Source organism: Myotis lucifugus, unplaced genomic scaffold, assembly GCF_000147115.1.
Source record: "Myotis lucifugus unplaced genomic scaffold, Myoluc2.0 scaffold_19, whole genome shotgun sequence".
Taxonomy (NCBI): Eukaryota; Metazoa; Chordata; class Mammalia; order Chiroptera; family Vespertilionidae; genus Myotis; species Myotis lucifugus.
Window position 1 is genome coordinate 8702559 of NW_005871067.1, and position 25067 is coordinate 8727625.

At 39.0% G+C, this 25067-nt stretch overlaps 2 protein-coding genes and 2 pseudogenes across 2 annotated transcripts in view; 2 read left to right on the forward strand and 2 right to left on the reverse strand.

Annotated features, from left to right (window-relative positions):
* USP18 (ubiquitin specific peptidase 18) overlaps positions 1-7224 on the forward strand; it is a 52389-nt gene extending 45165 nt beyond the window's left edge. The window contains 4 exon segments of the mRNA XM_006085551.3: positions 180-347; positions 4648-4779; positions 5281-5330; positions 6602-7224. Of these exon segments, the coding sequence (XP_006085613.2) occupies positions 180-347; positions 4648-4779; positions 5281-5330; positions 6602-6647 (396 nt within the window). The 3' untranslated portion in view covers positions 6648-7224.
* A 4235-nt stretch (positions 7225-11459) lies between these two features.
* LOC102428030 (spermatogenesis- and oogenesis-specific basic helix-loop-helix-containing protein 2) overlaps positions 11460-25067 on the reverse strand; it is an 88716-nt gene continuing 75108 nt past the window's right edge. Inside the window, exons 7-11 of the mRNA XM_006085603.3 lie at positions 23216-23363; positions 22971-23062; positions 22199-22320; positions 18689-18945; positions 11460-11483 (exon numbers count right to left, since the gene is read on the reverse strand). Coding sequence (XP_006085665.1) covers positions 11460-11483; positions 18689-18945; positions 22199-22320; positions 22971-23062; positions 23216-23363 — 643 coding nt within the window. The remainder of the gene's footprint in view (positions 11484-18688; positions 18946-22198; positions 22321-22970; positions 23063-23215; positions 23364-25067) is intronic.
* Positions 11666-11777, forward strand: LOC111825277 (annotated as a pseudogene).
* On the reverse strand, positions 15340-15736 carry LOC106696544 (annotated as a pseudogene).

The window sequence follows — 25067 nt, forward strand, 5'->3', positions numbered from 1 at the left end:
CTTTGCCACCTTCACCCAGCCCCTACCACCCTATCCCTGGCCTTCACCACACTGTTGTCTTTATCCATGGGATATGTATCTGCTTCCCTTTTAACATACCTTTTGCTGTGGTATTTCTCTGAATTTACCCATTTCAAGTGCCTTAGGATTTCATCTCCACAGTGATTTTGCTTTTGTAGGTCTTGAAGCTGACGCATTTGCCCCAGACCTTGACAATCCACCTTATGCGGTTTTCCATCAGGAATTCACGGACAGAAAAAATCTGCCACTCACTGTATTTCCCCCAGAGCTTGGATTTAAATCAGTTTCTTCTGACTGATAAAGACCTCTGCAATGCTGAGTACCAGGTGACATGCTCCTCACCTCCTGTCCACTGCCATCTCATTAGACACTGTGTCCTTTTGATTTTGCCCATCTCCCCTAGGCTGCTTGAAGTTACACACTCAGAAATGACATTTTGGGGTGTCTCATCTGTGTCATTCTTTCATCTCAGAAATTATGTCTTCTGCTCTTCATGTTTGGTATACAAAAAGGAAGGAAAACTCACCAACAACAAGGTGTAATTAATAGAAACATTTTCATATATTCAAGAAACACTTATTTTTAAAAATAGTATTTTAATAATTGAGACCTGTGTGTTTTTAACAACAATGGCGAATTGTTATCACCGTGCCACCACCACCATCACCACCACCCTCATTTGCTCTTTATAGCTGCTTTTCTTAAAGATTCAAAAGACTATATTTATAAATATTGGGTTTGTACTCATATAGCTCATAGCATGGGGAGTAGGAACCTGAGGGAAAGAACCCATAATTCAGGACCTTCCTTTTAATAAGATGTGTAGTACTTACATGTACATAGGTAAACACAATGGGCTCTAAATATAACACCAACCAAGTTTTCTTCTTAAAGCAGCTTATGTCCACTTTGAGGGTAATAAGGAAGTGGCCAGTACATTGGACCAAATTTAATCAAAGTAAAGTTGAATTCAACTGTCCTGAGCTAATAACTTATTGAAAAATTATGAGAAAAAAGTGACATAAATATATTTTCTCTATACGTTTGAAATTACACATTTAGCACATTCTACTTTTAGCTGTATATACCCATTTCTGAACTGTTTTGTTCCAGTGGTCTGTTTACTATTCATGCTCTACTTATTTTAAATATTGAGGCCTGGTAATATGTTAGAATTGCTTATATTATAATGTAGTTTCTTTATCAATTCAGGGCATATACACTTTATAGGATTCTCATTTTTTCCCTAGTTTTCTTTATTTTTACTTGCACAGTTTACCTGATGAAGTATATCTAAAAATTTTTTTCTACTTAAAAACAACACTCCCCAGGGAACCCCCGATTTGTTCCCCTGCAGATCACTGGGGAAAGGGATAGAATAATGAAGGTGGAGGTAAGCACATGCCTTAGAAGTCAAAATGATGCAAGGAGAGGTGCTTAACCATAGAGGCCTGTCCATCTAACCTGGAGAAGGAATGGATTGGTCAGGAGGCAGGCCAGTGCAAGCTTGGGAAAGCTTGAGAAGTTGGTTGTTTATTTTGAAAAAGCTCCTGGTGCATCCCAAGCCTGAGAAAATATAACCCCAGGGAACAAAGAGTTATCTCTCTCCCTCAATAATGTGCACTCATCCGTTCTTTCCTGTATTATCTCTATAGCAACCATGTAGGTTTAGCAGCCCTGCCTAGGGCCCATGGCAGACTTCCTGAGCTTAAAAGGACTAAGCTTTAATATGAAACAGAAACTCTGGACATTGGCCTTTGTTTTGATCTTGATGAAGACAAGATTGGATTTTTTCCAATTTGGGATGGAGGGAAATGGGACATTGGGAACCCACAGGCAGCCTTCTATTTCAACTGGAATAAATCTTGCCACACCACACACATACCTCCCTCCCCCGCGCACACACACATACACACACACAAACAACAACCAGCACAAAAAAAATTTGTGGAAAATTTTGAATATATTCTAAAGTAGTGACGAATTATACAATGAATCCCCATGTCCATCAAGCAGCTTAAACAGTTACCAAAACTCATGGCTAGTCTTGCTTTATCTATACCCTCATTCTCTCCTATCCTTGACAGTCTCCTGGATTATTTTGAAGTAAAACCCAGATACTATACCGTTTCATTAGTATTTCACTGTCTCTCTAAAGAATAAACATGCTTTTTCTAAACATAACCAATTCTACCTCATAATTCCTTAATATAATCTAATATCCAGACAATATTCAGATTCCCCTGACTGCCTTGTAATTTGTTTGGTTTGAATCCAGATATAAACAAGGTCTGCACGTGCATTTGCTTAAGTTTGTTCCCTCCTTCTCTCCCTTCCTTTCTTCTTTTAGGTTAAGTTTCATATTTCATGTTTTCTCTCATTTTCTTTACCTTGAAATTCATTTGGTTGAGTTTTTTTTTTTATAGATATCTAACATTGGCTGGTTAGTGAGATTTAACATGTTCCTCTATCCTTGTATTTCTTGCAAACTAAGTAGTCAGATCTAGATAATTGTCCTGCATTTTAAAAATCCAGCATAAAGTCTCCAAATGAAAATAGGGAATAATTTGAGCCCCTCTTTAGGTGACTTAGCATCATTTGCACTATCCTCACCCCTGTCCTGCTTCACTGATCCTAAGTCTCAGGTTAGGAACATTATTTGACTGGTTGGGAAAACAGAATATTCCTAACTAACATGGGGATCCTGTTCATAATAAATCAAAACTCTATCTTTCCTACCACTGTCCCCTTTTCATAGAGAATTATTTATCTTGACTTTCTAAGTTTGAGTGAATAGAATCACTTAATGCCGAATCTAATGGATACTTCTTGGTCTTACATGATATTTCTGTGATATTCTGTGCTAATGATCCTATTTTTCTTCAAAATTTATCTACCCTAGTTTTCTCTTTTTCTGGATCCTTTCATGCCCATCCTTTTTTGTAATTTATTTATTTTTATTTTTAATTGATTTTTTAGAGAGAGGGAAAGGGAGAGGGAGAGATGATAGGAACATTGATAATAGAGAAACATTGATTGGCTGCCTCCTGCACCTCCCTTACTGGGGATCAAGCTTGCATCCCTGGCATATGCCCTGACTGGAAACATAACCAGCAAACTCTTGGTGCATGGGACCACGCTCAAGCCACTGAGCAACACAGGCTGGGCATGTTGGTATTTAGTTTTAATTTTATTCTTTCTTCTTCCCATTTTTTATATATCATTGTATTAATTCTCATAGTTTCAATGATCACCTCAAACTGAACACTTGTAAATATGTATCTCCTGTCCAGATCTCTCTCTTAACCTCCAAACCAGTATACTCATCTCCTAGTGAATGTTGTTACACAGTCCCCAAATTCATTATCTTAATTCCCAAACAGTTCTGTTCCATATTTAATTTTATGGTACCAGCATCTTCCTGAAATCTGGGATTCATCTTTTTTTTAAAAATATTTTTTTATTTATTTCAGAGAGAGAGAGGGAGAGATAAATAGAAACATTGATGATGTGAGAGAATCATTGATCAGCTGCCTCCTGCCCGCCCACAACTGGGGATTGAGCCCACAGACCGGGCATATGCCTTGACCAGGAAGCGAACTGAGACCTTCTGGTTCACAGGTTGACACTCAACCTGGGATTCATCTTTATAGTGCCTTTGGCTTACTCCCATCTCTGCATCCAATCAGTTACAATGTACATTTAATTTTGCACAAATCTGTTTTCTCATCTCCACCTTTACTCTCACTTCCTCAGTATAGTGTAGGGTTTAAAAGCTTGAGCTTTGAAACCAGATTGGCCTGGGTTGAAATCCTACCTCTTTTGAACTTTGGGTAAATTACTTTACCCCTGTGAGCTTAGATTTCACCTCTGTAAAGTAGGATTTATAGGCTTGTGTGAATATTAAATGAAATAATGCATGTAAAAACTTGGCCAAATGCATAGTGAATGCTAAAAGTTAGCTATAATTATGTCAATAATGATTATCATTTTAGTGCTCACACTGATATTAATTATTCAGGTTATTATCATTTCTCCCTTGCACGATCATGGTACTCTAACGTGTCTCATTGGTTTCCTTCTCACATGAACTCTCAATCCATTTTTCAAACCACATTATTTCAGTGTATTTCTCAAACACAAATCTTATGGACTTCCCAGTGCCCTCCCTGACTTCCTTTTCCTCAATATGCTCTGCAATGTTATGCTGCAGAACCTTTGCAGTTTCTGGGTCCATTTTGAGTATACCCCCTTTCCATAACTTGTCTACTAATCTTGTTCATTCTGGAAAAGATCATTTCAAGCATGTCTTCTCTGGAGAGCTTTTCCCCCAGCTCCTCAGCCTTTCCTCAGCTGGTTGTTCCTTTTCCTTTTTTTGTGCAAAAGTTGAGTTTTCCAGAATTTACCTGTAAATACATCTGGCATAAAACATGACATTCTAATTCTGTCTTACTTAGCTGTGAAATTATTGAAGTCAAGGAATGTTTTCTAGTCCCCTTGAAGTAACCAGGGCCTGGCATGGAGTAGTCACTGAAGAAACAAGTAATGAAATGTTTCCTTATTTTAAAGTAGGGTTAGAAAAAGAAGGATGACGGGTGAATAATTTTATGCCTTGTGTTCTTTCAGCTTGAAGGACTATATGAACTCTTTGCTGTGATTGCCCATGTGGGGCTGCCTGACTTTGGTCATTACTGTGCCTATATCCGGAATTCTGTAGATGGAAAATGGTTCTGTTTCAATGATTCCAGTGTTTGTTGGGTAAGGAACATCATCTAAATTGCCTCTTGCCCTAGATTAGCTACCTCTGCTAAATTCTGAGCCCAGGGCTAGATGAGTCCTCAAGGTCAAGCAAGCCCATTATTGTTCTCTGTGTGTGGGACATTTTATGAGCTTGAAAGCTGTTTTCTGCATGAAGTGTCCAAATGGTCTCTAAGAGTCCACTTAGCTCAATGTCTATATTTTTGATGTTCTAAGCTCAGTGCCTTCAAGCTCTGTGGGAAATTTATGGAAAGCAAGAAAAGTTAGAAATACGAAGTTAGAACTCTGGGCTGAACATAACCAAGTGTAAATAGAGGGACAAGGGTACTGAAAGAAACTTCATTTACATGGCATTTATCACTAGATGCTGTGGGTTTTGGGAGTTCCTAGGGGTAGGTTTATCTGAAGGAGTGAGGGAGGGCAGAATGTAGCACCCTGTACTCTCTGGATGCTTCACAGATGTCAGCTGGTTGCTTCACTTTCTATGTTATATACTTCCAGGTATCCTGGGAAGATATCCAATGTACCTATGGAAATCATAACTGCCGCTGGTAAGAGAAGTGTTAGTGATGGAAACCAATGAGCTTACACAGGATTCTTATTGCTGTGTGACACTCTCATGGATTCAACTGCCCCTTATATTTACATAACTCCTCAGTGACTAACTGGCCAGCCTCATCTTTCAATACCCATCCCATTGCACCATATTTTCTCACAATTTAGACTCCAACAATAACTAAAGAGGAAGCTGCTCCCCAAACATCAGATCCTCCATTTTTTCTTCATGACTTTGCACATGCAGTTCTGGCCAGTATTACCCTCTCTTAACTTATCATCAAGGCAAAGTCCTATCCATACTTCAGTACCTCTGCTCATGGTCTTTTCCTACTCTTTTAATGCCTTGTACTGATTCACCCGGGTATATCTGTAGGGGCTTCTCATGTGCTTTCACTGCGTTTTGAGCATACTTCTTTTATAGAAAGGGTCACACTCTTTTGTCATTTTTGTTTATGTAACTTTCACATTAGACCACAAACTCTTTGGGGGCAAGGATCGATCACTCATTTTCTCTTTCTTTGTCTGGTGCAGTGGCTTGTGTTAGTAAATATCAATAACTATTTTTTAGAAATCAATAACTACAGAGAGGAAACTGGAAAGAAAAAAAGCCGGGTGAAATTAAATCAGAGACTTTATAAGTTTTCCCAGCTGAGTTTCTGGGTTAGGGTGATATTTGAGATGATTTCAGCCACAGAAGTAGGCCGGATCATTTGAAAAATAATGAATGAGCTAGAATTTGTGTTTGAAATCCTTCTCCAATGTTCCTTTTCTCTACTTTCTAACCACCTCCTTTGAATGCTTACTTTTTGTCACTTTCTGGTTGCCAGCGACTTCCCCATTATTTAAGTAACAGTTTGGCAAACTTTCTCTATAAAGGGCCAGAGAATAAATATTTTAGGCTTTGTGGGCCAATTTCTGTTGCAACTATTCAACTCTATCTTTGTAGTCAAAAGCAGCCACAGATAACTTATGAATGAATGAGCATAGCTGTGTTCCAGTTAAATTTATTTGCAAATACAGGATTGGATTTGACTCATGGATTCCTAGTTTGTCAACCCCTAATTTAGATGTTAACTAACTGCAGGTTAGTTGTTATTTTCCTAGGTCACACATTTTGTTTTCCTCTGGGGTGATGGATAGATGAACACTTTATCCAACAACCTGGAAAGTTTGTTGACTTTTTTCCTACTGTGAATTAATAATGTATCAGTTAACTATGAATGTTGCATTTCTGCTATGATGTTGCATTTTTTTTTCTTTCTAGGCGGGAAACTGCCTACCTTCTGGTGTACATGAAGACAGAGTCCTAATGAATGCATCCTAAATCTTTAGGAACTGACAAAGTATCATTTTCCTTGTCTATTCCTGAATCTGCTCTTTTAAAAAGATTTTGCAATGAGGAGAAGCACTGTTTTCAAATTGTATAATTAAACTTTATTTATAATCAGGGGTAATTATCAAAAGATTTAACAGTGACACTGCACAGGTCTAGATCAGTCAGAATGGATATTTCCATCAGTTGACTCTGGCCACATGGTTGGAGCAGTGTCCTGTGTGTTCCCAGTTGTGTAAGACATTAAGTGTTTAGTTGGGAGATTGTGGGAGTCCAGATGCTTTCAGGGGAAGAGAGACCTGGCCACCAATGGTAGTGGGAAGTATTCAGGTGGCAAAGGGCAATGGTAGGGAAGTATTTAAATATTTTACAACTTAGTATGACCATACTGGTTTGTATTGACTGAATATAATTTTTGTTTATACTTTAAAATTTTATTTTTAAAACCCATGTTAATTTCATAAAACTCAAGTGACAAATATGTATTGATTACCCACTCTTCATAAGAATGCATGCTAGGCACAATAATGAATAAAGTTTTTCTCTCAAAGGCATTTGCAGTTTAATGGACAGTGATTAAAATACATAAGGTTTTTGGTATAGGAATTCAGAGTAAAGGGAAATAACTTCCATTGTAGAGCCATGGGAGAAGACTTCAGGATGGAAAAAGGCTTAGGATGGAAGACAATGCATTTATGATAGGCAAAGCATACTCAATGGCATGGTTGAAAAAGGCAAGGCTCAAGGTTCAGAAATTGCCTATCAACCTTGCTTCAAAAGAAGAAAGCAAGTGATAATGATGGCAGGTATGTGGGGCTCTGAATGTAGAGGATCTTGAACTGAACTAAGAAGTTAATAACTTAATTAATTTTAAGTTATCTTTATTGTTGAATGTATTACAGATGTCCCCCCTTTTTTCCCCATTGACCTCTTCTAGCCCACACACACTCCATGCCCCAGGCCTTCACCACACTATTGTTTGTGTCCCTGGGTTACAAGTTACTTGGTTAATCTCTTCCCATCCACCCACCCCGCCTTCCCTCTAAAATTTGACAGTCTGTTACCATGCTTCTATGTCTTTGGATCTATTTTGTTCATCTGTTTATTTTGTTCTATAGTATCACATGAGTGAGATCATGTGATACTTAATCTTCTCTGGTGGGCTTATTTTGCTTAGCATAATATTCTACAATTCCCTCCATGCTGTCTCAAATGATAAGATATCCTTCTTTTTTACTGCTGCATAGTATTCTATGGTATAGATATACCACAGCTTTTTTATCCACTCATCTACTGATGGGCACTTGGGCTGTTTTCAGATCTTAGCTATTGCAAATTGTGCTGCTGTGAACATAGGGTTGCATATATTCTTTCTGATTGGTGTTTCAGGTTTCTTAGGATATATTCCTAGAAGTGGGGTCACTGGGTCAAATGGAATTTCCATATTTAATTTTTTAAGGAAACTCCATATTGTTTTCCATAGTGGCTGCAACAGTCTGCATTCCCACCAACAGTGCACTAGGGTTCCCTTTTCTCCACATCTTCTCCAGCACTTGTCATTTGTTGATTTGTTGATGGTAGCCATTCTGTCAGTTATGAGATGATAACTCATTGTTGTTTTAATTTGCATCTCTCTGATGGTTAGTGACTTTGAGCATTTTTTCATATTTCTCTTGGCCATTTGTATGTCCACTTTGGAAAGTGTGTATTTAGGTCCTTTGCCCATTTTAAAAATTGGATTATTTGTCTCCCTTTTATTAAGTTGTATGAGTTCATTATGTAGTTTGGAAATTAACCCCTTATCAGATGTATCATTGCCAAGTATGTTCTCCCATACAGTGGGCTCCCTTTTTGTTTTGTTGATCGTTTCTTTTGCTGTGCATATGCTTTTTATTTTAATGTCGTCCCATTTGCTTATTTTCTCCTTAGTTTCTTTTGAGATGTAGCAGCAAACATATTGCTACAAGAGATGTCAGAATTTGTTGCCTATGGTTTCTTCTAGGGTTTTTATGGTTTCACAATTTATATTTAAGTCTTTTATAACAATTTTCAGTTTATTCTTATTTATGGTATAAATTGGTAGTCTAGTTTCATTTTTTGTATAAATCTGTCCAATTTTCTCAACACCATTTATTAAAGAGACTGTCTTGACTCCCTTGTATGTTCTTGCCTCTTTTTTTCAAATATTAATGGAGTGTATTGGCTTGGGTTGATTTCTGGGCTCTCTGTTTTGTTTTGTGTGTTTTTTCCATTGATCTATATGCCTGTTCTTGTGCCAGTACCAGGCTCTTTTGAGTCCAGTGGCTTTGTAGTATAACTTGATATCTGGTATTGTGATCCTTCCAACTTTACTCTTTTTTTAAATTTAGATTCTTTATTGTTTAAAGTATTACATAAGTCTCCTTTTTCCCCCATTGACCTCTCCCCAACGGCACTCACCCCCTAGCACATGCCCTCACCACACCGCCCCCCCCCCCTGTGTCCATTTGATTATGCTCATATGCATGCATACAAGTCCTTTGGTTGATCTCTTACCCCCTCATTCCCCGCCTTCCCTCATAGGTTGGACAGTCTGTTCGATGAGTCTATGCCTCTAGTTCTATTATTGTTCATCAGTTTATGTTGTTCATTATATTCCACAAATGAGTGAGATCATGTGATATTTATCTTTCTCTGACTGGCTTCTTTTGCTTAGCATAATGCTCTCCAGTTCCATCCATGCTGTTGCAAATGGTAAGACTTCCTTTTTTTTACAGCAGCGTAGTATTCCATTGTGTAGATGTACCATGGTTTCCTAATCCACTCATCTGCTGATGGGCACTTAGGCTGTTTCCAAATATTAGCTATTATAAATTGGTGCTGCTATCTTGAAATCTTAAGAGTTTTAATCACTTTCCTTAAAAAACGCCAACTCATTACTCAGAATTATGAATGTAAGCTGTACACTCGTAATTTCCCAGCTGTTTGAACTTGAATTCTGTGTTGTAGTACTGACCTATAGATATTAAGGCTCTATTTACTTGTAATCCAAGTGTTTCATATATATTTCTAGACAATTCCAGGGTCTATCACTGTGATTTCTAAGAGGAATATCTACATTTAGATAGTGTTCTGAGCTCCATAAACGTGAATTCTTAAGGGCTTTAAGCAGTTTCCTTAAAAAAATGCCTACTCATTGAACTGGAATTATAAATGTAAACAGTACACTAGTAATTTCCCAGTTTTTTGAACTTGAATTCTCAGTGTTTCAGTACTGCCCTACAGACATTAAGTCTCTATTTACATGTATTTTTAGCGTTTCATACACATTCCTATACATTTCCAGGGTCTACCATTGTGAACTCTAAGAGTTTTAACCTCATTCACATAGTGTTCTAAGCTCATTAGAATTGAATTCTTGAGGGTTTTAATCACTTTCCTTTAAAACACCAAGTCACTGACTTGGAATTATAAATGTAAACAGTACACGCGTAATTTCCCAGCTGTTTGAACTTTTATTTTCTGTGTTTCAGTACTGTCCTACAGACATTAAGTCTCTACTTACATGTATTTTTAGCGTTTCATACACATTCCTATACATTTCCAGGGTCTACCATTGTGAACTCTAAGAGTTTTAACCTCATTCACATAGTGTTCTAAGCAATATAGACTTGAAATCTTAAGAGTTTTAATTACTTTCCATAAAAAAAGCCAACTCAATGACTCAGAATTATGAATGTAAACAGTACACTCGTGATTTCCCAGCTGTTTGAACTTGAATTCTGTGTTGCAGTACTGCCCTACAGATATTAAGGCTCTATTTACTTTTAATCCAAGTGTTTCATATACATTGCTATACAATTCCAGGGTCTACCATTGTGAACTCTAAGAGTTTTAACCTCATTCACACAGTCTTTTTCACACAAAGTTAAATTCCCTACATAGTACTGCTAAAAGTGGAAACACATATTTATTAAACAAATCAAAAATGGGTTACCATTTTCAGGGTCTAAACTGAATATTTAATTATAAAACATTTTAAGCATAAGAACATTTCAAGGAAATATGAAACAAAAACATTTCTCCCTTATTTTCAATAGCCTTTTCTAATGCCAAATAGAGAGGAGGAAATTGAAAACAAACAACAACAACAAAATACTTGCTGATGTGTAATAAAAGATTCTAAGAAAAAAATTACCTATTAGTTATTATTTCATCCAAGGGATTATGAGATGCAAAAACAAACACATCAATTTACTCAATAGTCAAGTGGGAAGGTAAACACCTCTCTTAAACTATGATATCTTAGTGAATGATGAATAACAAAGGAAACTCTCTAAATATCAAATCTACCAAAAGCAAACAAACAAAAAAACAAAACAAACACACACCTAGAAATAAGTGACAATAATTCAGTAAAACTAGAAATAATCAACTTGCTATATCTGTGTCTTCAGTAACACCAGTATCCATGCACCTCCCCAATCATATCACTTTATCAAGCTTATGTGGATCTTCTTTATAGTATACTAGTTTCATAAAATGTGGAATATTTTTTGAGGAGAAAAACAGTGTAGGTCATCTAGGCCATTTGTTCTTGTAACTCTCTGGGTAAGGGAAAGCATATGGCTAGCACTTTTGCTGCCATTTTTATATCTGCAGAAACTTTTAGCACATTTATGGTAAGACATACAATGCACTCTTGAAATTAGGTCTTTGGATGTAGCTTTCAAGATCATTCTTTGTTCCATTCTTCCTGGGTGATCAAATTGCACCCAAAAGGTGGTCTAGAATGTGAATTTCAAACATGCTATTGATAGGCCCAGAACTGTTGCTGCAAAGGGGAAAAAAAGACCCACATTAATTGAATCCTGGCTTGTTCTTACTCATACTTCATAAATATGTTTTCTATGTCCTACCTAAAGCAATATGAATTGATTTTTAAAACCATGTGAAATATTCTGATGCATAATCCCACAGGTTTTAAAATATGTATTACTTACTATTATTAAATTTATCGCTTCTCGGCCTTTTGGCTAAGATCAAGTGTAGTATCTGTTCTTATCAGTTTAAAATTAAATTTTTTCTTACAACAAAAACTACATTCAGTAAGTATAGGTCAACAATAAAACAATAATGTTGCAACCCTTTTTTCATTTACTCTGGTTTTCCTGTTGGTACACTGATGATCATTAGCCAGAGTATTATATTTGCACATACTTCATATGTTAAAATTTCTTTATAATTCTCTGGATATGTTTCTCATAAACTTTTTGGCAAGGTCACTATGATTTCCATTTCATAGATGTCATTTGGAAATAATAATAGTACTTACCTCAAAGGATTTTTTCAGAGTCATTAAATCATATATATTAAGGACATAAAGCATTTGACAAATTATTTAATTATTGAGCACTCAAAACATGATGGCTATTATTATTATGCAAAAGTATTAGCAACTATTTTAAGGTTATCAGAAGTACATTTAAAATTTTATCTTTATTGTTGAAAATATTACAGATGTCCATTTTTAACCCCATTGGCCTCCTCCACCCTGCACACCCCCATCCAGGCGTTCACCAAACTATTGTCTGTGTCCATGGGCTATGCAAATTTGCATACAATTTGTTTAATCTCTCCCCACTTACCCACCCACCTGTGCCTTCCCTATAAGATTAATCAGTCTGGTCCATGCTTCTGTGCCACTGGACCTATTTGGTCCATAAATTTATTAGATTCCACATATGAGATCATGAGATACTTGTCTTTCTCTGACTGGCTTATTTTACTTAACATAATACTCTCCAGATCCCTTCATGCTGTCTCAAAGGGTAAGAGATTCTTTTTTTTTACTGCTGCATAGTATTCCATGGTATAAATGTACCATTGTTTTTTTAAAAAATATATATATGTTATTGATATTTTACAGAGTGGAAGGGAGAGGGAGAGTTAGAAACATCGATGAGAGAGAAACATTGATCAGCTGCCTCCTGCACACTCCCCACTGGGGATGTGCCTACAACCAAGGTACATGCCCTTGACCGGAATCGAACCTGGGACCCTTGAGTCCACAGGCCGACGCTCCATCCACTGAGCCAGACCGGTCAGGGCTACCATTGCTTTTTTATCCACTCATCCACTGATGGGCACATGGGCTGTTTCCAGATCCTAGCTATTGTAAATTGTGCTATGAATATACCAGTAGGTGTGCATACTTTCTTTCTGATTGGCATTTTTGGTTTCTTGGGATATATTCCTAGAAGTGGGTCAAATGGTAGATCCATTTTTAATTTTTTGAGGTAACTCCATACTGCTTTCTACAGTAGCTGCACCAATCTGCATTCTCTCCAACAGTGTTCAAGGGTTCCTTTTTCTCCATGACCTCACCAGCACTTGTCATTTTTTAGTTTATTGATGACAGCCACTCTGATAGGTATGAGCTGATACCTCATTGTTGTTTTAATTTACATCTCTCTAGCAATTAGTGACATTGAGCATTTTTTCATATGTATCTGGATGTCCACTTTGGAAAAGTGTCTATTCAGGCCCTTTCCCATTTTTAAATGGATTGTTCGTCTTCCTTTTCTTAAGTTGTATGAGTTCCTTATATATTTTGAAGATTAATCCTTTATCAGGTGTATCATTGCCAAATATGTTCTTCCATAGAGTGGCCCCCCTTTTCATTTTGCTGATGGTTTCTTTTGCTATGCAGAAGCTTTTTACTATGATGTAGTCCCATTTGTTTATTTTGTCCTTAGTTTCCTTTGCCCTTGGAGATATATTGGTAAACATTACTATGAGAGATGTCTGAAATTTTGCTGCCTACATTTTTTTCCTAGGATTGTTACAGTTTCACAAAGTACATTTAAGTCTTTTATTCATTTTGAGTTTATTCTTGTGTATGTTGTAAGTTGATGGGCTAGTTTCAATTTTTTGCATGTATCTGTCCAATTTCCCCAACACCATTTATTGAAGAGACGGTCTTGACTCCATGGTATGCTATTGCCTCCTTTGTCAAATATTAATTGAGAATAATGGCTTGGGCTGATTTCTGGGGTCTCTGTTCTTTTCCACTGACTTATATGCCTGTTCTTGTGCCAGTACCAGGCTGTTTTGATTACAGTGGCTTTGTAGTATAACTTGATATTTGGTATTGTGATCCCCCCCAACTTTGTGCTTATTTCTCAAGATTTTTGTGGCTATTTGGGATCTTTTATGGTTCCATATAAATTTTTAGAGCATTTGTTCTAGATCTGTGAAATATGCCATCGACATTTTAATAGGGATTGCATTGAATATGTAGATTGCCTTGGGTAGTATGCACATCTTAATAATGTTAATTCTAGCCCTGACCAGTTTGGCTCAGTGGATAGAGCGTCGGCCTGTGGACTAAAGGGTCCCGGGTTCTATTCTGGTCAAGGGCATGTACCTTGGTTGCGGGCACGTCCCCAGTGGGGGGTGTGCAGGAGGCAGCTGATCGATGTTTCTCTCTCATCGATGTTTCTGACTCTCTATCCCTCTCCCTTCCTCTCTGTAAAAAATCAATAAAATATATTTAAAATAAAAATAATGTTAATTCTACCAATCCATGAACACACTATATCTTCCTCTATATATTTTTTCAATATCCTGTACTTTTCTGAGTACAAGTCTTTTAACTCCTTGGTTAACTTTATTCCTAAGTGTCTTAATTTTTTACTGCAATGGTAAAAGGGATTGTTTAGTTTTTCTTCCTGAAATTTCATTATTGGTGTACTAGAGGCCTGGTGCATGATATTCATGCACAGGTAGGGTCCCTAGGCCTGGCTGGCGATCAGGGCCTATCTGTGGGGCAACCGGTGGGGCAATTGGTGGCCCCTGCTGGCACGCCTTGGCCAGCCTGGTACCAACCACTCACCAGCCATGTCCCCCCGCCACGGCCACTGGTCACCTCCCTCTGTGGGAGGCGACCGGCGGGGTGATCGGTAGGTGGTGCCACCCGCTCTCCGGCCGGCTCCACCCCTTGATTGCCCCGCTGCCGCTGCTGGTTGCCTCCCTCTGCAGGGCAACTGGCGGGATGATCAGGGGGCCCCAGCTGGCACCCGCCTTGGCTGACCTGGAGCCTGTAGGCTGGGGGCATCTCCGGCATTGAGTGCTGCCTCCTGGTGGTCAGTGCACATCACAGTGACCGGTCGTTCCACCGGTCATTCCACCATTCGGTCAATTTGCATATTAGGCTTTTATTTATTATATTAGAGGCCCAGTGCACGAATTTCGTGCATGGAGGGGGTGGTTCCCTCAGCCCAGTCTGCACCCTCTCCAATTGGGGACCCCTTGGGGGATGTTTGACTGCCAGTTTAGGCCCGATGTCCGACTGCCAGTTTAGGCCTGTTGCCTGTGGGATCAGGCCTAAACAGGCAGCCAGACATCCCTCTCACAATCTGGAACCGCTGGCTCCTAGCTGCTCACCTGTCTGCCTGCCTGATTGCTCCTAACTGCCCTCTCCTGCTGGGCTGATCTCGCCACCAACTGCCCGCCTCTCCTGGCCAATTTGGTTCTGATTTGTCAGTTTCAATGCCAGTCAGCATCAAAAGCTCTGCCTGCTAGGCAGCCATTGGCTCCCCACAGCACCCAGATTTGGTTCTGCTTAGTCGGTTTCTTTTCTTTCTTTCTTCTTTCTTTCTTTCTTCCTTTCTTTCTTTCTTTCTTTCTTTTTTTTTTTTTGAACATACCATGATTTTATTGTCATATAATCAAACAGAATATGAAGCTTAGAACTGGATCACTTGGCCCTTTCTCTTCTTATCTCCTCCCAATTCAAAATGCTTGCATCTCTTAATAGCCAGCATTCTCTTAGATCTGCAGTTAGGCTCAACGCATTCAAGCCTCAGCACAATCTTCTTTGTAGTTTTAGCCTTTTTTTCGGAAAATCGGCTTAGTCTGCCTACCATAGCCACTTTGCTTTCTGTCATAATGCCGCTTTTCCTGTGCATACAGAGAATCCTTGCCCTTCTTGTACTGTGTTACTTTGTGGGGTTGATGCTTGCCACACTTCTTACAGAAAGTTCGGTGGGTTTTAAGAATGTTCACCATGTCTGTGAGAGCTATAAGCAGGGAAAAAGTGATTGGTCAGTTTCTATGCCAGTCAGTGTCAAAACCTCTGCCTCCTAGGCAGCCATTGGCTCCCCACAGCACCCAGATTTGGTTCTGATTGGTAGGTTTCTATGCCAGTCAGCATCAGAAGCTCCACCACCTAAGCAGCCATTGGCTCCCCACAGCACCCAGATTTGGTTCTGATTGGTCGGTTCCTATGCCAGTCAGCATATCCAGGCCTATCTGTGGGCCTGATCAGAGCGGCGGGGCTGAACAGCAGCCCCCTCAGAGGCCAGGAGAGAAACAAAAGCCCAGCTGCTGGCAAAGCTCAGAAAGAAAGAGGGAGAGAAAGAAAGAGGCAAGTACTGATCAACAGCTGCCACTGAGACTGGGAATCAGACCCTAGCTCTCTCTCTGGGTCTCAGCCCCTTGGGCAGTCAGTGCTGGGTCACCACGGCAACCCAGTGCTGACTGAAGGACTTCAGGGTTGGTCAGCCTTGGGTAGTGATCAGTGGTTAAAACCCTGGCCTTTTATATATTAGGATAGGATTTTTAAAAAGCCAATTTTTGAGTGTTCATTATGTATCCTGATACATTGCTAAATAAATTTATTAAATCTAGTAGTTTTTTGGTGGAGTCCTTAGGTTTTTCAATGTATATGTCATCTGTGAATAATGAGTTTTACTTCTTTACAATTTGGATGCCTTTTATTTTTTCTTCTTGTCTAAACACTGTGGCTAGAACTTCCAGTACTATGTTGAATAAGAGTGGTGAAAGCAGACATCCCTGTCTTGTTCCTGTTCTTAGGGGAAATGGGTTTAGTTTTTGCCCATTGAGTATGATGTTGGCTGTAGGTTTGTCATATAAGGCTTTTATTATGTTGAGGTATGATCCCTCTATTCCCACTTTGCTGAGAGTTTTTATCAAGAAAGGGTGTTGGACTTTGTCAAATGCCTTTTCTGCATCAATCGATATGATTATGTGATTTTTGTCTCTCAACTTGTTTATGTGATGTATCACGTTTATTGATTTGCGGATATTGTACCAGCCTTGCATTCCTGGAATAAATCCCACCTGGTCATGGTGTATGATCTTTCTAATGTAATGCTGGATACGGTTTGCTAGAATTTTGTTGAGGATTTTAGCATCTATGTTCATCAGGGATATTGGCCTGTAATTCTCTTTCTTTGTGGTGTCTTTATCTTGCGATCCTCTAGTCTGCTGTTGGATCTCTGTATAATATTCTTTATTTCAGTCAGTGTATGCTTAATTTCTATTTGGTCCTTTTTCATAACCTCGAGGGTCTCACTGGATTTATTGAGGGTCTCACTAAACTTATCGGCAGTTTCTAGAAAATTCTTGAAAAACCTTATAACCGTGGTTTTGAACTCTATATCCAGTAGTTTGCTTTCCTCCATTTCTGTCATTCATGACCTGTTTCTTTGTCTCCGCATTTTGGCTGCTTCCCTGTGTTGATAGGGTGGCTTTCTGTGCTAGGTGTCCTATAGGGCCTAGTAGCTCAGCCTCCCCAATTAATTGAGGTGGACACTCTTGGTGTACCCCTTTGTGGGCTGTGTGCACAGTCTTGTAGTTAAGCCTTGATTGTAGTTGGTATCACTGGGAGGAATTGACCTCCAGGCCAACTGGCTGTGAGAATCAGCTGTGTTTACGGTGGGAGAACTTCTGTGCTGGAGACACCCTTCTGGGGCAAGACTTGCTTCAGTGGGGCTTTGGTGCTCACTGAGTCTGCCCCCTGAGTGTGTCCCTTATGGATCTGAGGAGTTGTAATCTGGATGGTCCCACTCTGACTACTGGGTATACTGGCACTTGGATCTCTAAGGAGGTGCTAATTTAGCCTCTGCCTGAGGCTACCCAGCAGGAGCTACGGAGAGATCTAAAGATTCCTCTTCTTTGTTTGAGATTTGGAGGTGCCCAGATGAGGCCCAGCTGTGTAGCAATGCAAGCTGCTGTGGGGCCTTGGGCCTTATTTTGGATGTTCTGGGTCTCTCTGACCCAGCTGCAGTTTGTTAGGTAATTTTTAGATTGCAAAGGTCCAGGCCTTTCATATGCAAAAGCCTCTGTGCACAGCTTGGGAGGGGCAGGGTCTCAGGGAATCAACAGGGCAGAGCAAACAGCTATGGTTGATCCTCAGTCCTGCCCTAAGAGGCCCCGGGTCTCAGTGTCCCACGGCAAGCACCTCTGAGAGAAAGCTGCCCTCGACTTCCTCCTGATGCCAGACAGTCCAGTTTCTCCCCGTATGAGTCTGGGTCCCCAGAGACTAGCCTGGAACTGGAGTTCAGAGCAGGAGCATGTGTCTCCCTCCCGATTGAAAAAGACAACCGTGTCCTCAGTTGCCAGCCCTTGCCGAGTGCGCCTCCGTACCTCTGCACTTTACTTCTGCACCTCCTCTGAGTCTCGGTGTGCTTTTCTCTTTCCTTCTAGTTGTAGAATTTCCACTCAGCCAGCCTTCCTGTGGTTCTGGATGATGTCCATTTTGTCTTTTAGTTGTAGTTTTGAAGTGGCTGTTCGAGGCAGCAATTTCCGGTTTTTACCTATGCCGCCATCTTGGTTTCCTCTAATTCCCTTTTAATGTGCATGAATTTCATGCACCGGATCACTAGTGTTTTCATATCATGTGATGGCTAGCAGTCTAAGAACCTGCTGAGTGTGAAGCTATAACATGGGATGTGGTATTGTGGAAGTAGGGGGGAAGAAGGGAAGGGCTCTAGAGAAACTCAGGTTCCGTCTGGTTACTAATGGTCAAACCAGCAGATCCACATCCGGATTCACCGGCTCTGGATATGTAGATAGCAGTCCTGTAGCACATGGATCAAGGGCCGGGTTAACTACACCTGGTCCCAAGCCTAAGTAATTTCTGACCAGAGTATTCACAGCAGATTGCAAATCAAGGCCCTTGCTGGCTGGAATGACAGAGTCCAATCTGATTAAAGACCCCAGTAGACTTACCAGGCAGTTGGGATGTGTTGTGCATGTCTGGCCCAGCACAGAATTGCATTGCTGAAGAAGAAACTTTGAGACTTTGGGCACAGCTGATGGAAAATGAACTGAAATGTTCTGATTTGTTACGGCAACTGCATCATAGGAAGGGATGACTGTAGAATAGTAATTGACAGCATGGAAGGAATTAAGAAAGAGAGCTGTGCTGGGAACTTGAGTTTTATACACATCACCAATAGCATTCTCTGAAGTGGAGCTAGACTGACCTTTAATAAAAAGGAAAACAAATAACTATCAGTATACACAACTCTGTAACTCTGAACTACTGTATTGGAGACAAATTGTCCTCTATATAATTTTCTCACATTTCAAACTTATACTACTGCTACACTTAAATTCTGTTGAAAAAACAAAGTGAACATTTTTGTAGCAATGTTTAATGCAATAAATACACTATAAATTAGTGTTCATATGTCATTAAAAGACAGAGATTTTAGAGAAGCATCAGATCTCTATGCTTTTGGGTGTATTTGTGTGTGTGCTTTTTTGTGTTTGTGTGTTGCTTCTATCATAATCAAAACTGTGACCATCTCTATGAAGCAAGGAAGAATGTTGGAAAGAACTCCATTCAGCCATGAATAAAATTTTCTATCAGTGAAGTGGGTTATATCATTACATATCTATACTCTGTACAGTATCTAGAAGGCAGAAAAATATTTAAAAATATATAATGAATGTTAACAATATACTCTCAAATCCCTCTGTGAATTCCTATTTATTTTCTTCTGGACAGTAATAATAGTAAAAGTAAAGTAATTTTATTTCTACTTTAAAAACAAATGTAACTGGAATATTTGTGAATATTTGCATTTCAGCAAATGGATACACTGATTGATGGAAAAGTATAAGTAAAGGCAACCTAATGAAGTCTAAACACTGAACCAGATCAGCACTTTTGTGTCACAGGACAGACTTTAGCACAGAAACCTGGTAACACCAGGTAGTTGTTTAACTTCTCCAGCCTTCAATTTACTGATGTAGGTGATGAAAGTGAAATCTGAAGAATTTAAGTGATTTCAACTTAAATCGGAACAGATCCTCTTTCAAAAACAAATTAGCTCATGCATTCCTTGCTATACATGTGCTCACATTCTCAAACTCATTCCTTACAGACTTCTAGGAATCCGGCCCAAGGAAAAGACCAAAACATGGAAACGTCATATGTGGGGACATACTATTTCCTATTATATTATATATACATATAATATAATATATTGTTATATTACATATATATCAACATAAAACTGGAAATACTAAATATAGCAATTGGATGGCTAAGAAAATTATTTTATAAATCATTTGATAAACTAGTAAAACAAAACGATGATGAGGACTGCATAGTAAAGAATTAAACTATATATGGCATGATGTTAAGTAGCAAAAGCAGGAGACAAAATTGAACATCCACTATGATTGCTAATGTAAAAAAATACATTAAAAAGACTTAGAAGACATTTAAAAAAGAGTTATTATCTTTGTTGGGCTAGTAAAGGACTAATATTGCTTTTCAAATAAAAGAAAGTGTATATAAATAAAATTAAAATAGGGGTTTAGACTCAATGACCTTCAAGCTCTCCTCCATTCTAAACATACCACAGCCTATTGTCCTAGTGTATCTGTGTTGTCCCAAGAACAGCTGGTTAAGATGAAGCAATACCAAGAGATGCTGGGGCACATAAAAGCCTGAACTCACTACCTCAGAAAGAGTATTTCAGAGTTTCTGCAGAATATAAATAGTGAGAATGCAGAAGTAAGAATGTATGTATAAGAAATAACATTGATAGGCATATGCCTGTGGCCTGACCTCTATGATTTAATCCAGGCTGACTTCATCATTCAGTGTGACATTCAGACAGCTACTTCCAGTAGATTATCCATGGTTCATGGCTACTCTTTTTCTATTCACCTCCACTCTCCTTAAGTCATGAGAAAAGTCTAAATTGACTTTTCTCTGAGACTGACTTGATTATATGAACAAGGAGGGCTATCTTCTATTTTTGGCCCCCTTTCTCCTTTGATGTTAGATGCCACTCCTAGTAACCTTGTTGGTGCCCATGACTTCCACTATATCCCCACAATATGCAAGTATCTCTGTGACAGCACTTCAGTTACTAGAGGAATTACATTTTGCTTTTGTGAGCTCCATAAGAAAAAGAACTGCATCTTGTTCATTCTTGTGTCCCCATCCGTGAAGCAGGGACATTTGAGCTAGAACTGGGAGTTAACTAGGTAGAGTATGGGAAAGGCCACTCCCAGCACAGGGAAGGTTCTGAAGTGAGAGAGCAAAATCCCTTTGAGGAAGTCAGCAGAAGGGTGACCTCAGACTAGGACATCAAGGAGATGGGTAGGGGTGTCTGTCATCCAGCATCTGACAGGCAAGTTAGGAGCATAACACTAAGGACTGGTTTCTCAATGAAGAGTAACCTGCAGGAATACTAAGTCACAAGCTGCTAGCTGTGTTCTTTAACTCTGGCTTTTTTTTTCCATTTTCTTATTTCTACAAGTCCATGAGCATGCCTAGACTATATAACACAAATAACAAAAATGCCTCATGGTGAGTAAATGTTTGTTTCACAGTGAATATGCATATGATATGTTTCTTAAGCACCTACTGTGAGTTGCTCATTGCTCTAGGTCAGTGGTCGGCAAACTCATTAGTCAACAGAGCCAAATATCAATAGTACAACGATTGAAATTTCTTTTGAGAGCCAAATTTTTTAAACTTAAACTATATAGGTTGGTACATTGTTATTAACTTAATTAGGGTACTCCTAAGGCTTAGGAAGAGCCACACTCAAGGGGCCAAAGAGCCGCATGTGGCTCGTGAGCCGCAGTTTGCCGACCATGGCCTAGGTATTAGAAATACAGCAATGAACAAAACAGGCAAAAAAATCCCTATCTTTGTGGAGTTGATATTCTAGTGGGATGAAATGGGCTATAAACAAAGTATGCAAGTAAAGAATACTAGAAGGTGATAAGTGCTGAGTAGGAAAATATGGTGGAGAAAGTGGAGAAAGAACCCCACACTAGATGTGATGCTGGGAAGGAGCATCCGTTTTAGTTGCACTCCCTGAGAAGGTGACAAAGACATGAAAAAGTAAATAAATTAATGTGTTAAATGCTCAGTACCTAGTATTGAATTAATACAAATACTTCCCTTCCCTTTAAATTCTACTCACATAATGAAATCACCAATGTGTTTCTCATATATCAGTCAGATGAGCTTTCTGATAATGATGCTCAATTTTGAGCCCCATTTTTGGATAACACTATTTAGGTGCATGTGGCCAGTTTGTATACTTCAAGCAGACGACATCAGAATGACTCCTAGTGGAATCTCCCAGCCTCACTCCATTCCCTGGTTACAGCGTGACTGTATAGGAAGGAGCTGAGGGGTTCATGGGACATATACGCAGGCGCAAGCATATTACAATGACTCAGGGGTCAGGTGAAGCTGACCTCTCACAGTGCCATCCAAGGAGCCCCCTGAGGCAGGAACAGAATACACATTCAGGCACTTATTAGTCAGGAAACCGGTTCCTCTCAGAGGTGAGTGTGTGCTTGCCAATACACTGTTTTCCCTTAAAAGGAGAGGAAAAAAAAAAAAACTTTACACATTTCCCAAGGAAGGTAATACGAACATTGCTGAGTTAAATTGTTTTTCTATCATTCAAGTTATAAAAACCATAGCCAGAGTTTAAGCTATGGATTATTTAAATATAAGAACAAAATGTTGAATAGGACTCAGGATGATTCTTTAGGATGTGAAAGAATGACCTGCTTTTCCGCTATAGTTTTTCTTCATTTACTTATCCTAATTAATTTAAACAGCAAGCATCCCTTTGGCAGGTCACATTGTGTACTAGCAATTTCTTTAAGGAGTCCCAACTGATATAGGGCTGGACTGCTCCATGACTTCCTATGACAAAGGAATGAATGCTAGAATCCATCATATCCTTACTCGATTGCCACAGTCACAACCATCACTACTGGTAAAGCCCCATTTTAAAATCCTCAGAAATAATAAAAGGAGTTTGAGGCAAATGATAACAGAATCATGAGTCTAAGAATATTATATATTTTATCACTGTAATTAAATGATACACATTAGCAATGGGAAAAGTTCACTGATTCTTAATAAAGGCCTGACTGTTCACTATGATGGGTTCAGTGTCTGTCTACACTTCTAGCATTAGCATCAGAGGGAAATAAACAAGGGCCCTTATCATACCTTTGTGCCATGATTATGCCTGGGAGGGATAGCTGGATGGGCATTTGTTGTTTCTTACAAAATCTCCTATTGCTCTGAAGTACTTCTGTAATCTAAAAAATAGAGGTAGAGATCTATTTAGAGATATTTTTTTCATATATACAAACACACATATATTTCCAATGATAAAATTAGAAAGAAATAAAAAATATAGCATTAAAACATTGTCTATAAGGATAACATTCAAGGGCTTGGGAGTTGAATACCTGGCCCATAGCAGCTGGAGGGATTTTCTTTAGGATATACTTCACATAATCAACTGTGGCCTCAAGAATCGAAGCCGCATCATTCTTTCTCCCCTTTATACTTGGCACCAGAGTACGCAGCTGCTCACAGCAATGCTTGATTCGCTCTCTAAGCAGGGAATGGTAACAAATAATGAATAATTAGTCTCATTTTCTTCCTGGGTTTGTTTGTAAAGGAACTGCCCCCTCCCTATTTAGTCTCCCTTTGAGAGAAAGGCCATGTTCCACAAGCCAGAAGCTTCATAACCCCTGGAATCAAAGCAACCCAGGGCACCTACAAATATTGCTGCAAAGTACAATGTCTGTGATGATGGCCACCCAGCTCCTTGCCCCAGGCCCACTGCAGTGTGCAGGATTCCAGACACCGGGGGAGTATAGCAGTCAACCCTCATCTGTAGTTTCACTTTCTGCGGTTTCAGTTACCTGCAGTCAACAATGGTCCAAAAATATTAGGTGGAAAATTTCAAAATTAATCAATTCATAAGTTTTAATTTGTGCACTGTTCTGAGTAGGATGATAAAATATCACACCATCTACTCTGGCCCATCTGGAATATTCTGAATCATCCCTTTGTCATGTGTATCATGATGCACATGCTACCTGCCCATTAATTACTTAGTAGGTTGTCTCTGACTGGTTATGTAGGGTGAGAGACCACATTCACATAACTTATTATTATAGTACTAGAGGCCCAATGTACAAAATTCATGCAAGAGTAGGCCCTCCTTCCCCCGGCCGCTGGCACCAGCTTCCCTCTGGCACCCAGGACCTGGGCTTCCCTCCAGCTTCATCCAGAAGGTCGTCTGGTCTAATTAGCATATTACACTTTTATTATTATAGATATTGTTATAATTGTTCTATTTTATTATTAGTTATTGTTGTTAATCTCTTACTGTGCCTAATTTACAAATTAAACATCATATGTATGTATAAAAAAATCATAGTAGATATAAGGTTTGGTACTATTTGTGGTTTCAGGCATCCATTGGGAGTCTTGGAATGTATCCCCCATGGATGGGGGACCACTGTACATATCCAACCTCCTCTGGAAATCTACAGGTGACGCTTCCCTCAGAAGAGAGAATCACACATTATATAAAGTAAATCCTTTTGAAATTCACAATAAAAGCCTAGAAGACAAAGAATAGTCAGAATATTCATGTCCCTGTGATTTAGGCCACATTTCCAACAATAGATCAATTAGCATCTTGTAAGCATGGGCTTTACATGTAACTTGGTGCTCTGAGCCAAAGGAAAATCAGAAGTGATAGGTATGGACAGAACAAATAAACCAATACATGAATGAGAACATCCAAGCTAGTACCAGAAAAAAACTAATCTAAATGTTTCATAGTTACTAAGGGAAATACATAGGAAATATAAATCTAAATTGATCTAAGGCTTTGATGCCTTCATTTTTCCATGTGTTCAGTTAATAAACATTGTTCATAAACCTGGTTTGTGCTAAATACTGCCTTGATACATGTAATGTCAAGTGGTAGCTCTGCTAATTATTAGCTGAGACCATCAATAAATTACTTAATCTCTCTGAGTCTCAGAATGGCAATAGCCAGTAATATATAGCCAGTGATATAGAGTCAATGAATAACTAAAATATTCTAGATCAGTGGCTTTGAGGAGTTCTGAGGGTGTCTCAGTGACTATTCTGGGAAGAGAGGGATGGAAATGCCCACAATTTAACAATGTATACAAAGGGTTTGAAAGTTTTCACACATTTTAACATGGTAGTTTCACTTATAAGGATCTAAAACATGGAACAAACTTTTTGCTATCCATTATAGTAGTATGTCAG